This window comes from Nothoprocta perdicaria, unplaced genomic scaffold (assembly GCF_003342845.1).
Source record: "Nothoprocta perdicaria isolate Ctin4 unplaced genomic scaffold, notPer1 scaffold_160, whole genome shotgun sequence".
In the NCBI taxonomy this organism is placed as follows: domain Eukaryota; kingdom Metazoa; phylum Chordata; class Aves; order Tinamiformes; family Tinamidae; genus Nothoprocta; species Nothoprocta perdicaria.
In genome coordinates this window covers 455,686-471,954 of record NW_020454761.1, presented here as the reverse complement: position 1 = coordinate 471,954, position 16,269 = coordinate 455,686, and the positions used below count along the sequence as shown (strand labels likewise).

At 46.4% G+C, this 16,269-nt stretch overlaps 1 protein-coding gene across 5 annotated transcripts in view; it reads right to left on the bottom strand.

Annotated features, from left to right (window-relative positions):
- Window positions 1-6,924: 6,924 nt before the first annotated feature.
- The window catches only part of TMCC3 (transmembrane and coiled-coil domain family 3), a 50,101-nt gene continuing 40,756 nt past the window's right edge, over window positions 6,925-16,269 (bottom strand). For all 5 annotated transcript variants that reach the window (XM_026035542.1, XM_026035537.1, XM_026035538.1 and 2 more), the window contains exons 2-4: window positions 12,734-13,632; window positions 11,724-11,859; window positions 6,925-8,358 (exon numbers count right to left, since the gene is read on the bottom strand). In XM_026035542.1, coding sequence (XP_025891327.1) covers window positions 8,056-8,358; window positions 11,724-11,859; window positions 12,734-13,617 — 1,323 coding nt within the window. In that variant the 5' untranslated portion in view covers window positions 13,618-13,632 and the 3' untranslated portion in view covers window positions 6,925-8,055. The remainder of the gene's footprint in view (window positions 8,359-11,723; window positions 11,860-12,733; window positions 13,633-16,269) is intronic.

The following is a 16,269-nucleotide window of genomic DNA, read 5'->3' as shown; positions in this document are numbered from 1 at the left end:
CAGCACCGGCTCCTTCCGGGTTTGCAGCTCTCCGCTTGGCAACGATAGGCGCAGAAGAGTCACGAGCAAGGCCGCGGCGACTTCCAGCTCGCACATCACCAAGTAAAGCCGCAGGCGGCAGGGCCGAGGGCCAGACCGCGCTCCCGCCGCGGCGCCCTCCCGCCCGCCCCCACCACAAACCCACTCACCCGCCGCTAACGGCCGCCAACGGCCGGAGCAATTTAAAAATGGCGCCTTACCTCACCTCCCGCCGCCGCCGCCGCCCGCCGCGGAGCATGCTGGGAGCGCGACGTTGCTGGGGAAACGGGCGCGCGCTGCTGAGCGGCCGGGGTTGCTGTGCGCGTGCGCAGAGCGGCGCTGGGCGGGGCTGGGCGGGGCTTTCCCTGCGGCGCTGGCGGTTAGAGGCCGTTGGGGGCCGTTGGGGGCCGTTGTGGCCGTTGGGGGCCGTTGTGGCCGTTGGGGGCCGTTGTGGTTGTGTGGTTCTTGGTGTTGCTCGTTCCAGTAGTTCCCGAGAAAAAAGTGTTTGGGTTCCGGGGTACTAAGGAAGAAGAAAAAGAATTTTTTTTTTCTTTTTTTTTTTTTTTTAATGGAATAGTTTATATTCCATAATGCTGAGAGATTATACTATAGTTATTAAATACCAAGAAGAATATTTTGTGTAGCTGCTTAAAATGTGTTCATGGTGCTTCAATTTCTGTTCTTTCCTGGCACCAGCTAATGGGTGCCGTTTAATGTGAAAAAAATCTAGTAAGCTGCTGGTGGATGCATCTCCAAAATATCTTTGACTGGGGAAGGTAATTGATGATCATGGGCAGCACTGATGTTCTCTTAATCTTTAACAAAAATTTAAATCAGTTTCCACTAGTATTTTAGAGTGTATGCATTACTGATGAACCCCCTAGGGGATAAAAAAAAAGAAAGAAAAAAATATTTTTGCTGKTTTTGTATGTATCTGGAGAAGGAGTTACAATTGGCTCCCCTAGAGGTGGTTGTAAGCTTGGCTAGGAAGGTCGCTGGAGCCTGTGAATTGCTTCCATAGCTACAGGGAGAGCAGAACAATATTGCACTCACACTAGTGAAGTACTTAGGTCAGTCCTAAACTGACTGTACCAGCTGATGATGCTGTAATGTTTTGTGTTTTGTAGATTTTAGTAACAGCAACATTCACTCTGTCCAAATGTGTTAACAAGGCTTTATGCTGCAACTTAAAAATCATTCAAGATTGAGCATGTTTAATGTGAAGAAGAAGACATGCAACCTCCTAATAAAGCTTGTCGCGCTCAGCTCTGCAAAGACCATCTGCTAGCTGCAGCCCAACAGGAGTCCTGCGCGCTGTACAGGTGCGTTGGTGGGGGTGGCAGCGTGGCCCGGGCTCCCTGCGGGGTTGCCCGTGCCAGGCTGCATTCGTGCTGCACAGCTCTCACCTGCAGCAGACAGTTCATTCACATGCTAAGTGTGAAGTCAGCATCTAGGGCGCTCTGTGTGATCTCTGCGTGGGCCAGAGAGGAGGCAAAACTCAACCTCTAAAATTGTTGAAGTTGCTCGAGCCAAAGGGCGGGAGGGGGTGTCTTCACATAGGCATTTCCATGGTCCAAGGGGAGGGCTCGGGATGGTAGAACTCATGTTCCTTGKTTTTTGCCTCTGTAGTTTTCACCTTAGTGCAGAAGGTGAAAACTTGTTTTCCTCTGAGGCTCGCTGAGCTGACCGCCCACGAGCTGGTGTTTCTGCAGCACGGGGAGTAACGGCGCTCTGAGCCCTCSCAGCCACTGCCTCTCCCCAGCCTCACAGCACTGCAAGAGACAAGGTTTCCACCTCCGAGTGCTCCAAAACTGAGGCTGTGGATTGASTTTCCACCCTGCAATCTTGTGGAATGCTACAAGGAAAAGGGACAAAAAGCAAGAGAGAAAATGGAGCCCAGGCACCCAAGGAGGAGATGGCCAAGAGGAGGAATAACAAGCAGATGTGTGGGGTTGGTGAGCACGGCAGAGGTAAAAGGAGGTCACAGGAGATGCGGCTAGAGAGCAGGAAGTGGGAAAAAATCTCAAAAATCAGGATTGGAAATATGACAAGACATGGGAGAAAAAAGTTGAAAGAAAATAAATATGAAAGAAAATGCCTTGCTGAAGAGAAGGAAAATACTGGGCTTTGTTGTTTTTTTTCTTTATGTCAGGCAGTCCAGCTGCTAATTAGGATAGTACCTAAAGGAAACAGGAGAAATATCTTTGCAGTGTTGAATTCCAGCAGTGACAAATTCTATTTTAWATACCTCTCAAAACCAATCTTTTTTCTCTTGCGAATAGAAGTCAATACAACTGCCTGTGGTGATAGTTTATTCCACAAAAATGTAAAGTCACTTTAAAATAAACAAAAGCAATGTGGGGCTCACCTAAAAGAGAACCCACATAGATACCCTTGGTGCTTTTGGTTCACAGAATTAAGAGGTTTTGTCTCTTCACGCGCCTTTTTGTGTTAGTCCTGGATGGGTCATCAACGCTCACCCTCATGTGCAGAAGGCGGCACCTGAGGCAAAGCCAAGTCGAGAGAAGTTTGACCATGCACTTTTTGGATGAAGATAATGTGCAGGTCTGGTAAGAAATGTCTTGATGAGTTTGAAAGCTTCCCTCGGCCTCCTTGTTGCCTCCAGTGAGGAAAGCTGGAAATAGGTGCTAGATTAGGTACAGCCTCAAGCTCCTGTAACCCAGCAGCTTGTATCTTTAGGCAGGGTATTGCTGTTGTGCCTCCATGCTGCCATGCATACCTGTAGTTTAATCCATGCTTAGTTTGTGTCACCTTGACCTGGATGCGATTTAAGGGGATAGAGGCCAAGCGAGGGATTAGTGCCAGGAGCGCTGGCCGAGCCAGGCCTTGAAGCAGGCCCAGCCTGAGGTGCAGATGGCACCACTCAGCCGTGGTGGAGAGGGCTGTGACCTGCAGCGGCCCTTTTCTTTCACAGAGGCTGAGGACACACATTGCTGTGWGAGCCTTGAGCTGGAAAAAGGGGTATTTACAGCCAGAAGATGCCGTTACTCTTAAATGTCATAGTGCAGAGAGAGAAGCTGTTCCCAGCTGAACCCAGAGGGAGTTTGGCCATTGACTTCAGTGGGACTGGAATATAATTCTGGGACCAGAATATAATTACTCAGATATTTTAGCACATAGGGCATCAATAAAGGCATGAGAGAGTTTTTGAGCCCGTTGCTCAGTCCCATGTGTTACCTGGGCCTCCTGTGCTCTCTAGTTTTCCGCTCAGCACGTGCACAATGTGTGACTTGCTTAAGGATGTCCTGTGAAGACTGCCCCTGTATTTTCCTCTCTGCCTTTCTATTTCCGAGCGCTAAAGCAGCTATCCAAAATCCGAGTTCTGAAGACTCATAATAAATTCAAGTATTTTGCTTTATGCCAGCCATGGTAACCACTAGGCATATCAGCGTTTGGATCGTGACTAAGTAGTAACAGTTTTCAGGCAATAACATAAAAATTCAGTTTAGGTTTCTAATTCAGCGTTCCACAAAGGAAATCCAAGATGAGTCCAACTGCCTGGCAGGGTAAAAGATGTTTGCACTGCATGTTCACAGCGGCTCTGGAGAGCAGCAGCGCTGCTCCCTCCRTCAGTGTTTGCAGCTATGACATGGCAAAGCTGCAAATAAAACCCAAGCTACCGGTTTGGGTTGGGTCCGAACTGCAACGGAGCCCAATGCTCCCCACTGGCGCCTGWGCATTTGTCTCTGTTTCAAAGCTGGGATTCAGCCAGGCAGCTTTGCTTCTGACACAACACTGGGACCCGCAAGCAGCAAGGCCTAAGAAACCCAAGAAACCCAACTTTCACCATCAAATGAATGTAAATATCTTTATTTAAAAATATTAATGGCACCTTAGAGGCAGTCATGACTACACAACAAAATATACAAAGAATGCCTTTGAATAGTTGCATCTTTCCACAGTGCCACGCAAAAGGAAAATTACACGCTGAGACAGTTAACTTCAGGCAACTAAAACAGACAATTTTTGGTACACATCTGTACTACCAGACCCAGATTCCCTGGCAAAAAAAAAAAAAAAAAAAAAAAAAAAAGGAAAAACAAGAAAGGTGACATTGTGCAAAACTTTTCAACAATAGTACAACTGAGTATACTATACACACAGAAAATCGACGGTATAAGATAATTTGAGTATTCCTCATGCAGTCTTTATATACAGCATCTTGTTCGGTGTCCCAGAGTTACATTCTTTATAGTGCTTTTTCAGGGAGAGTAAGCAATTCCATTAACAAAAACTAACTAAAATTTTATTAGTCTTGAACTGCTGTAATCTAAAGTTGTGTGGATTTTCTCCTGGATTTTACTCTGCATCAGAGACCACAGAAATTTTACTTGAAAACAGGCCTTTGACCATCATGTTCTCCCAAGCTTCAGCACTTACATTCTGTTTTTTTTTAAGGGGAACAATATAGTTAGCTAAAGTTCGTGTTGTGGCATCATGGTAAGTGCAAAGCAGATAAGAATTTGCTTGATTAAAAAAGAGTAAACTTGTCTGATTGCTATTCCTAGTTGGACTTTCAGAGTGATTAAGTTGTTATCCAAATAAGCAGTGTTTAATTACATTAATCCGTGTTTACCTTCTGCTGTACCATGGAATCCAGAAGTGAAATATCTGTATCACAGTGGAAATAGGCTTGGCTTAAAAAGATGACATGTCAATTAAGTGAAACAAGCTCAGAGGTTTTTTTTTTTTTTTTCCAAGAGAATTTCTCAATCATTGATTTTAAGGCAAGAAAGCATTACTGTAATTCTGTGGCTGGCTTTATAGCCAACATAAGCCTGAAATGATTCATCTCTAAACAAGAGCATTCAATTTTAATTAAAAAAAGATTGTGGTCCTTATTTACGTTATTCAGTAGCTGTGGTTACAAAACTAACGCTTATCCTTACTCTAGATTCAYGTAGTTTCAGCTTCTAGTCACTGGATCAGATACCTTTGCTACAGCAAATTGCCTTCAGCTATGAAATTTTTATGCCCTGTACACACATTCATGATTTTGTTAACATAAAAACATTGGCTTTTAAATATCCTTCATGTAGTGCAGATATCAGCTCTCTACACAGACAGTCCTGCAGCAGAGGAACAACCTATTCTGACAGTAAGCTAAGGGGCAGCCAGGTTTGGGAGGGTGTCTCCAGGAGCTCAGAAGAAGCAGACAGTGTAGGAACCCCGAAGAACAAGAGGTTCCTCAAACACAGTGACATTCCACAGGAGGAGGGAGTTTAACCTAGTTTAGTGCTGCCAATAAATTAGTACCGGTTCTAGCGAGGGGGCCCGTGACACAGCGTGAGGGAAATGCTGGCTGGGGCTGCCCTGCCAGTGGCCGAAGCAGCGGCGGGCAGTGGCACCGCTGCGGGGAAGCACCCGTGCCCCCGCGCCCGGCCATGGGAGCACTGCCACAGAGCCACCGCCAGAGCGGGGCACAGGGAGCCACTGCCAGGCAGCCACGGCCGCCTGGCCCTTTCAGCCAGGGGCAAGGGTAAAGAGGCTGMTGATGATGAGTCAGAGAACACAAATAGCCTGCTGTGCGAGACCAAAAATGCAAACGGGGACCATGGAAGATGCGTGCAGTCAAGCAGTGCAGTCGCTGTGAGAGGTGAAGCGGGGCAGCCTTCCCGGGCAGCCAAGGCCCTCGGCCTGTCCCCGAATACTCGGCAGCATCGGGGCAGTTCCCTGCTCCTGTCACGGCGGGCACAGCAAGAGCGGTTCTGCTCTCTGACCGCCGCTCCTTGCTCGGGCCGGAGTCGGGGCCTGTGGTGTCAGGGGCAGCACGTGGTTCTGCGGCTGCCCTCTGCGAAGGGAGTAGAAGGATGCACAGTGTAGCAAGGAAGGGCGCGAGGGCACCATGAAGAGGAGCCACTGCTGTCCCAGCCTCAACACCAGGTCTCCTGGTTGGTGTAGTGCATTTGTAATGTTGTGGTGCAGGTAAGAAAATAAACATTATAGGGGCAAATAATAAATAATAAAATGGCTGGTAGAAGTTAGCCAAAGGYTCAATTCAGGGGAACAAAAGGAGGGGATTTTGAGTGGCAAACCCTTTCATTGTCTAAAGGGGAAAGTACAAACTATAAAAAACATTGATTACCTCTGCAAGAATGAAGATGGAAAGGTTTTGTTTTATAACAATAAAAAAGTCCAAGACAATCTTATGACACATCAAAAGGGTATAAAAGCAACCGAAGGGGAATCCTTTCTTGAGATAGACCAGAAAAGAGCTGCTAGAGTCAGGGGCTATGGTATGTTTAGATATCTTCAGTGTAATGGAAGTCTTCCCTGTGCAGACGAGCTCCTCTGTGCAGGCTGCGTGCGGGCTGCGAGGGGAGGCCGAGTGCAGCCGGGGGGCAGGTCGGCCTTGAGGGGCGGGCGCCGCTGGCCGCAGGGCCCTTTGCGCGGGGCTCCCCGGGTGCTGCTGACCCCGCGCAGCCCTCCCAGCGCAGCCGCGGCACGGGGCGGGAACGTCTGCGCGAGGGAAGGGGGCTGGTAGCGGCTGCTAAAGGCCCTGTCATTTCATTGTTCTGGCCATTCATTCTGTGCTCCCTTCAGCTCTTGAGGCCACAGAAAGCACCTGTTACTCTAGTAGTAGTAAAATGATAAAATAATTGCCCCTGTCCTTACCCCTCTGCTCCTCAACTCTGTTTCTGAACTTCTGCGCCAGCTCTTGCACTTGACTAAAAGCAAACACAAACCTCATGCAGTCCTCTTCCCTGCTCCAGCATAACTAATACTGCTATTAAAATAAAAAACAATTTGTCRCAACAATTACAAGTAACATTGAATACTGAATAAATAGAGACACCTTTTTTTTTGTTGAAATACATGGTGGAGGAGAAATCTGATTTTTTAATTTTTATTTAAGATCTTATTTTACACTATGGCTGGGAACCAGGCAAAGGATTTCAAGGAAAGTTTTTAGTCGCTGTTTGATCAAGTAAAATAAATTCTATCAACAAAACCAACCCTGTCTCCTAGTAGTGGACTGTACTGTAACACATTATTTTCATTACATTTGTCAAGAGAGTCTGCACAGTGTTTTAGTACGTACACACGTTGAATCCCTTGTTCAAGGATCTGTTCCGTCACACGTGGAACACCCTTAATGTGTCACAAGAAGAGAAATCCACTCTATCTGGAGTCCCACCACGGGGCTGCTCTGCATTCATTAGAGAATCCCAGCAAGTCGGTGCACACAAAGACCGACCTGAGCGTTGCCTTCCCGCATGCGCTGCCTTCCCCTTGCAGGCTGCAGTGCTTGAAGMTTGAGGCTCCCTTCCTGAATCCCTTCCTTAATCCTTCAGCAAAGCAGCCTGGAGATCTTGCCATTGGGTTCCTCCTCGCTGGAAGCTTCATGCCACGTATGTGTGTTTCCTGAGCGCGACACAGAAGAGTGCCAGGACAGAACAGTAACTGTGGTCTGCACTCATAACTGGCCTAGATTTTGAAAATTAAGTTTTCTGTGCAAAGGGTTCCCAGCACAAGCATCAAGTTCTGCTGAAAACTAGAATCCCCATATACAGACATCTAATAATTTAGAATCAGGAAATATTAATACAGGTGACTAATTGGTCTTGTCATTCTAACTGGCTTCAGAGAAGATTACTTCATTTCTCTCACAGGGCTGACACACTTTCATAATGTGCTCCCTCCTGATCATAATCTCTTCTCCCTGTTCCAGTGAAAAGCACACTTTATACTTCCAGGCCCCTCCCCAGGTACCACGCTTTTTGTGGTTATAGGTTTCTAAAGKGGAAAAACAGTTGGATTAAGGCAGAAGAAGGACAAAAATGAGCAGTTAATCACAGACAAAGCCCATTGGAAACAATCTAGTTGAACAGRTAACTGTCTGCCAAGTATATGTTTATGTATTTCCACCTTAAAGTCCACGGCTTTGCAGCGCTCTTCATCCAGTCTGCACATTTAAACAGACAAAAGCAAAACCAGCTTGTATATGCACAGCACTTCTTAGAAAACAGGGGAGGAGGGGAAGAAAAGTACAACAAAACAGCCAGACCAGTAGCTTCATCTTGGTATAATCATCCGTTCTATGGCACAAATGATATGATCCCAGTTTTTACAAAATATTGCCAACAGCGTCACTGCAAAAAAAGTGCAGATGATATGGAAACGGCTCTTCATCATAGGAGCAATGAACTTTGCAATAGTGGAGACACACACTAAGATGACAGTCATGAAGGCCAGGATAACATTTATGCATTTCCCCAGGAGCACTTTGGCATTAACCGTTTCAGACTGCTGCGCTTGCTGCTCTTGCTGATGGAGCTCCAGCTTGGAAACCCGCGTCTGGCACGATTCCAAGGCTTCCTGGGGATGACAGAAAACAAGGTTCAGAGCAGCTGTATTTCACCATAATGCCCTTCCATTTTTAGCTGTGGAGCCATCCCTCAGCTAGGTTAGAAAGTCTAATTTATTAGACTCCTCAAATTTGAATGAGCCACCCATATTCCACCCCCCTCAAATACACGTACCTATCCGTACATAGGTATGCACCACTGCCTGCTCAGCATAATTAAACCTGCCAACATTGTCAGCAATGCAGCATTTCCACGTTCATGCTCGAGACRAGGGGCACAGCGCTCACGTTCCCGATAGCTCCCGTTTCCAGCATCTACAGCTGAGACAGAGCACTGGGAAAGCTGTTGCCCTGGCAACCTCAGCTCCATTAAAACGCCTCCAAGTTGGTTGCTGTGTGCGTACTACAGAAAGCAGGAGGGTGGCACTGCCCTGCTGTGATGCCAATCAAGCCTGCTGTGCAACGGGGACCATTTGGTTTATGCTGCCACTCTGCTCTATGTTACTTCTGTTCTCCTGCTTTCACCCACTGTGGAGCGCTGGGATTAGGGTCTCAGTAGGTTCCTGCCCTCTCCCTCTGGCAACACGAAAGCTCCTGAGTCCACAGCCTACGTGTAGAGCACACGGGTTTCTCTGTCAAGGATGTGCATGCGAGTCACACCAAACGGCTTTCAGCCMTGTATGGAACCCTCTGGCATAAAGTATAGCAGTAAGAGATTGGAAATGGTGTGTTCTGGTGAATTTGCTGAAACAGAGACTGCATTATGGTAAGATACACAAGGCAAAACATAACTGGGAGACTAGTCTTGTGATTGCTCATGGAGGAAGCCTCTTATTGCCAGGATGGTGAATAAATCCTCCCTCTCTTCCGCTCTCCAGGCTTAGGCACTTCTCTCAGACTACATCCAGCCCCCTCCTCCAGGAGAAGCTGGCGCGTCTGACGCCGCTGCACACCCCAGCACACAGCCAGGCAAGTGCCTTGGGGCTCTGCTTTGTAGCTACTGACTGTCCAAGGTAGAACACAAGCCTGCAAATCCCCAGGGCTGCTCTGCCTTTTCCCGCTTCAGAGCCCCAGCTATGAAGCTCTGGAGCGACGCTCCGCCCGGCCCACTCTCCGGCACCTCAACGTCTCACAGCTGAGCCGCAGCCCTGGAGCTCAGAGACAACCCCTCCATCCAGAACTGCCTGCCAGGCGGAAGAAACTATTCAATGCTCTTCTCTCAGAGGCACACTTAGAAATCAAAGTCTCTCACTCTGGACTAYTTTTGCACCCCTACCCTCATACACAAGGGCAGTAGTGTCGTATTCCTGCAGCGCAATTTGGCCCCAGCCAGGCTGGGCAGCCTTGGTTTAAGCACACCCAGGGACAGACTTCTCCGGAGCCATGGCTCAGATCCCTTATTCCCGAGCCAACGCAGCCGCAGGTCAGCCAGCTACACAGGGCCAGGAGCTCTGCTCAGCACACCCAGCCTTAAGCACCACGGGAAGGTTTGCCTTGCAGCTTCAGGTGCCTAAGCGAGTCAAATGGTTTTCCCTGCACCATTCGTAACTTCAACTCCTACATTCTGCTTTAGTGCCTGCCACACTTCCAGGCTTGCTTGTAAATCTCAGACACTGCTCATGCCTTCAGAGCCTGGCTTGCCCTCACGTGGCTTCTCCAGGTCCCTCTGGGTCTACATTACCTGGTTTCCAAGCAGCCTATACRGAAAGCAAGGAAACACGATCCCACTATTTTCTTCAGTTGTGAGAATTCTGGCCTCCCCATGGAGGGAATGGCAGGGGACTTTCATGACATTTTCTCATTTTGTTTTAAAGAACATAGACCTCGCTCTCCTGCTTGAAGGTGTACTTAAAAAAAATGCTAATCCTGCACTCGAATCTCAAATCCTCTCAGAGTAAAACATGGAAAATTTTCTAACTGCTTCACTCCCTTGCCAAAACATATTTTTTCTGCTTGAGATGCATCTTGAATACTATTATATAGTACCCTATAAGGCTGTTATATCATAAGATAGGTCAACATAACCCTTTGCCAATGCCTAGAAGAGAAAAATCATGCTCCAACTTCCCTTCCTCATTCCCCACTCCCAGCTGCAAAGTGCAGACCCCCTTTCAAGTGAGTTGTGACCAGCAGGCACCGGGGTCAGTGCAGAGCAGCCAGCAGGAGCACGAGGCAGCCAGAGCTGGGAGGGCATCTCTGGGCTACTTATTTGGCTTAAGATACAAAGCAAAAATGTCACTCTCCGAAAAAACAGTTTCATTTCACTGTTTTAGCAATATTACATGGAAGACAATGGGTGGTACAAATTCCCTTAGGGTTTGCATGTGCTCTTCTACATGCTAAAGAGCTTTCCAGGCCTTCTTTCCTCTCTGGCTTGGGGTTCTCCTCAAATTACCTGTGCTGCTTTAGACAAAGTCCATCTGCAAAGTGGTTCCACGTGGACTCYTGCACTGAGAGGCTAAACAAAGGCTTTAAGAACTGTCCCCACCTTCACTTTCTCCCCCCATCCCTTAGGGACAGGGTGCTTCAGTGTTAGCTTGTTATTTAAATACTTCTAACTTAAATGCTTTCACTCTGTCCTAGCTTATTTGGCAAACTCCAAATAGACAMGTTTAAGCAGGGCCAACTGTACAGAGATAAAAGAAACAGAGCTTAGCACCTGAGGTTATTATGAGGTCATAATAATAACAACAACAATAATAAAATGAATCATCAACTTAGCACCTCAATTAGCTTTAAAAGCCTCTAAAGCTCCCCAGGACTCAGGTCATAAGTCATTCAACACTTCATAGTCCTTGCACTGGAGAGCTCTGGATTCAGGTTCTGCCTTCAGAAAGAGCCTGCACAGCAGACCTGCCTCCAGCCTACCAAGGAGCCCGTGACAGGCTTAGACTCGGTGCTCTCCTCACTCAGTTCCTGAGGGCTTGTTACCTCTCAAAGCAACCAGAGCAGAGCTCGAGCCTTCTGCTGGCAGCCTGCTGGTTGTCCCCTCTGCCATCAGCAATGTGAACACCAGGATGTACAGGCAGTTTTATTTAAAATATGAACAAATAAGATAACAGTCACAGAGSCTTCCTTCATCACCAGTGGATCTTAAACTTATGGTAAGGTAAAGCGAAACAATCGTTTCATCCTTAGACTCTAGGTTGAAATAATTCTATCCATCACTTGTTTAGATTGCATAGAAACATGCAAAGGGATAACCACGTGCTATAGATTCTCATCTTAAAGCAGGTAAAATACAGGCTTATGTCTTTCCTCACATTCTTTATATATAAATATGCAGAAAGATGTGTGCTTTACAGCACAAGATTTAAAAAAAAAAAAAAAAAAAAGTGTTAAAAGTCTATAATAAGTGAAGAAGTTAAGAAAGTACCTGAACATCCCGTGATCGCTCACACGCCTGATATGCCACTTTCTCCTCTATGCTGGCTAGCTCTTGTTTCAAGTTGGCTGTCTCATGTTGATGCAGGTCAGTCAGATCATTCAGCTGGTCTTCCAATCTTTCGTATCTTCTCAAGAAAAAATAAAAAATTTTTAGATTAGTATTCTCTACTTGAGTAATGTTAAACCACGACAGCAATTACACACTTCAAAAGGTAACCTCTAAGGATTCACTTGACTGGCATTACAGCACACACAGGAGAGAAATTGGTAAAAACTCTGGAAACTACTCTGTAAGTGTTGGTTCTGCGGACTGAAAGGCTTTTGTGACTGACCGTAGGTAGTAAAGCACAAATGTTTATATGTCATTAATTAATTTTATAAACAGAAAACCAGTGGCTAGGGTTATCGAGTTCACATGGACCCTTTTTTCTCTTCTCTTCATTCAAACARGACGAGAGGACACTGTGCTACTGCACTTAGTTACCTTGGGGAACAGCACCCCAGCATTGCAGCAGGACACACAGCGACCCTGCACCCCTGGATCTGTCTGTGTCTGTGCTCAGCAGTAGGAGAGCACTTTCCAGCTCTACGTCAGCCCTGCTACACCGCAGGCTGATCAGCCTTTACTGGCCAAAATAGATCAGAAGCCTTCCATTAGTTACGAAACAGCTGGCATCCCCTACACACTGTATTCTTATAACAGCATGTCAGTAAAATGTCAGATGGCAGATTTTCAGACAAGCCTTGGGCAAAACAATTACCACATTATCTGATGTGAAGTATTGATGTTACATCTGTATTGCCACTTATTGAAAGGAGTGGAACATTTTGATACTAGATATTAATGAGATATTTTCCTCTTATTTCAGAAGTATCCCACCGCCACTGCCTCACACACAAATACATTTATTCTTTCTGACTAGTCCCTATACTCATTCAAAGTCACTTCAAGATGGCTAAAAGGAAGCTAGGATGGTTAAAAAAATACTTATATCTTACCTGTACCTTTCCTCCCGTAGCATCTGAGAAATAAAGCCATAGTCTCTTTTAAACTGCGTTTTTAAATTTTCAATATCGTCAGCTAATTGGGACTGTGTCTCCTTAATTTCTCTTAGTTCCTCCAAAATCATGGAAAGTTTCCCTTGGCTGTCCAGGGTGCCTGCCACAGCAGCTCCGAAGGAAGTATTCCCATTGCTATCCGCAGAGCCAGAGGTACCGCTCGAGCATTCGTCATCGCTGACGTATTTCGGCTTGGCCACGATGGTAGTGCTGCCRCCGTATGCTCTAGAACTGCTTTCCGGCCGAAATTCATCCAGGGTATTTTTGAGGTGAGCGATGTTGTCTGCACTGCCAAATTTGTTTCGAATCAAGTTTGCAAACTCCTTAGACTTGCTGAAAACAAAGACGGGCGGCGTCAAGGAGACGCCCGGCACCCCTGACTTGCTGCTCTCAGTCCCGTGCCCAGACGTACGAAGCTTTCCATGCTGAGCATCCTTCAAGTTATCCTTGGAAGTATCCTTYGTACTTCTGGAGGACCCATTTTGTTCAATATCTTTCAGCTTTTTGTGATACTGCTCCAAYTTCTTCTGCAGCTGGGCAATGCAGTGGGCAGACTTCTGGTTCTTTTTCTCAAAGACTTGTTTGATGCGCCCAGCCTGCTGCTTGTCGGCGCTGTTCACAAGTTTCAGATACTCGGCCACGTTCCCATCTCGAGCTGTTTGCTCGACTTTGATTTGCTCCGTGACCTTGAGGATCTTCTGTTTCAAGCTATCTGCRCTGAGCTTGACTTTGTGGAACTCTAGAACCCCGTCTGGGACRTCGAAGTTGAGGTTGGTGTCAGAGCCCCCGCGGCGGATGGGTAGGGGCAAGCTCAGGGTATTCATGTCATGTCTTTCTACCTGGAGGGCCGGAAGAAGAAAAAGGGAATTTGACTTTTCTTCGTTTCCAACCCAACTTTCAGTTTCCCCCCATATTATAACAAGTAAACCATATATGGTAGTTTGTAATAGCAAAATGGAATGAACTTTGCTTTGAAATTATGGAGGATTTTTCCTCACTTTCTGTAGGTCAATAAACACCACTCAGTGGGGGGTGGAACATAGTGAATATATTTTTTGAAAATCATTTACACTTATTTACAAAAACCAAAACTATACCTATCTAGAAAAGATCCCTAAATACATCTTAAAATATAACTTCTATTATTATAGTCATAATGTATAATTATATAATGTATTTATATGTTACTATTATATTGCTTATATTTTTTAAATATTGAATATATTTTTATTATCAGCAGATTTAAAGAGATCGTGAAATAATTATTCTGACGTTCTCTTAGCAATGGTCAAAGCCTGCTACAGCTSTCGAGAGAGATCACAGATTATTCATTTTTCTCCTCAGAAAGCCGAGGCAGCCTTCAAGGAAACAGGTCCCTGAGGAGTCGCCACCGGAGCGGCCCCATCACGACACTTTCCTTCCCCCTGTCACCACCCCTCGGCCCCTGCCACGGACAGGGGCGTTTCATTAACGCTGCCTCGCCACCGCCTCTGGAGAGTCTGTTTAACAAGCACGCCAGCTGTAACGGGCTTTCAGCTCCTAAATCCACATAGTCCGTAAATCTCAGCTTTCCACTGTACCTATTCTCACCAATTCCTCTCTGAGGAAAGACGACAGGACACCAAGCCTAACACTGCCCCACTTGCTTCAAAAGTAAAATGCATCTCACCAAAATCTCCACAACGAACTCTTGTCTAGTAAAAGTAAGAACAAAAACACAACCCCTTCCCTGCTACTACCAGAAAAGTGATGGTAGGGAAATTTTCTGCTTTCATAATGTGTTTTAAAAATTGGCAGGCTCCTGGTAAGAAAGTGATTGAGCCAGGGCCCAGCGACAATAACCTYGTATTAGTAAAAATATTAAAATTACAAAGTYATTTATATTAATGCATTAAAGTTGYACRTGATTTATTATCAATTATTCAAGTGTACTCCACAGAAAACCTGCTTTATTATCACATCTCATTTTAATATTAGCCCAGATACAACACACACCTGGAGCCTGGGAAGGCATCCGGCATTCAACAATTTGTTTGAAGAGTGATAAAAATCACAGCTGGCTCAAAATTAATTGCAAGGTGGTTTGTTTTTTTAATTGAACGAGTCTCATAAGTATAACCAATAGCTAAAATAAATTYAGGTATTACACATTACTCTATAGGGTAAAAAAGCAATCAAGGTAAATAACCACGGAGATACCCGTATTTACTGGGTCTAGACAAACGCAACAAAGATAAAAGCTGAGTATAAAACAATGGTTTCTTGAAAGGACAAGACATTTTTGGGTATGCTTTGGCACAAAAATAAACTACAATAAATCACTGAACTGCACATCAGCCCGAGCCAGAAGCACTGCTGACGTTACGCAGCAGAGGCTGCRCGGACTTCCAAGAAAGGGTGGGGTCCTCTCCGACCTTCACACAGCACTAAGTGTTTACTTCCTCAGTACAAAATAGTCTAAAAATAATCTGGAATAATTGGACACAAGCCCAAACCAGATCCCTCCTYCCCTACGCCCTCTCCCTCACCGGAGGCTTTGGCAGACTGCAAGGTCTGCATCATGAATCATGCACCTCTTGCCTTCCTGGAAGGGTCCGTCCTCCCTCAAGGTTGCAGCAGCAAGAGGGGAAAAAGGAACAGTCCTATCGAGGGATTAKATCAGCTGGAAGCTATGTGGCCCTGGCAGGCCAGGGTCAGCATATGGTAAATTTACTTCTGGGAGGAGTAAAAAGCAATCCTAAGTTTGGCTTGGATTCAGTAAATAATTTTAGACAAGAACTGTATCTAGATTCACAAAAGCAGTGGCAGGAGCCACTGCTTTTAGTTTTAGTTTACTGGACTGAGAACCCACCAAGGGCTCAGAAAAGCCATGTTCAGTGTATTCCTCTAAGTATTTGACCCAGCTGGCAGTTGCCCTCTTGCTTTCATGCAGGCAACAGAGGCTCTGGAAACCTTCTGTTGATGTTATCTACACTGCTTATTACAAGCAAGCAGCCACTGCAGCACCCAAATACTTCTACCAAAATGCACCAGCACCAGCCTTCTAGCTCAATAGCTCCATGGAACAAGCTCAGCAAAACCCCATCCATGACGGTGCTCCAGCTCAGCCTTTAACAGTATGACCCCAGGACACCAGAAGGCCAAGTTCAGCCCCTTCTGCAAGTCCTCCTCACTGCAGCACTGCCATCCCGAAATGCAGAGCGCTGCCCCGGGGCTGCTGAACATCACCCCTCCCTTGAGCCCTGCCAGGGTGGGCTCCCCTGCCTGCTGTGTGAGCTGTCCGCTTCATTACGTAGAGCAGAAGCCCGTGAGCCAGAGCTTGTGATGCCACCTCAGCCCCGACAAACCTACAGTCAGGGGCTGCGGCCCTTTGAAGCAGCCTGAAATCCTCTCCCACACGGGAGACTGACCCAACACCCTCCTCAAACCACACGAGTGCTCTTCAGCCACACGTGAGGAAGAACTCCTGAACTCCT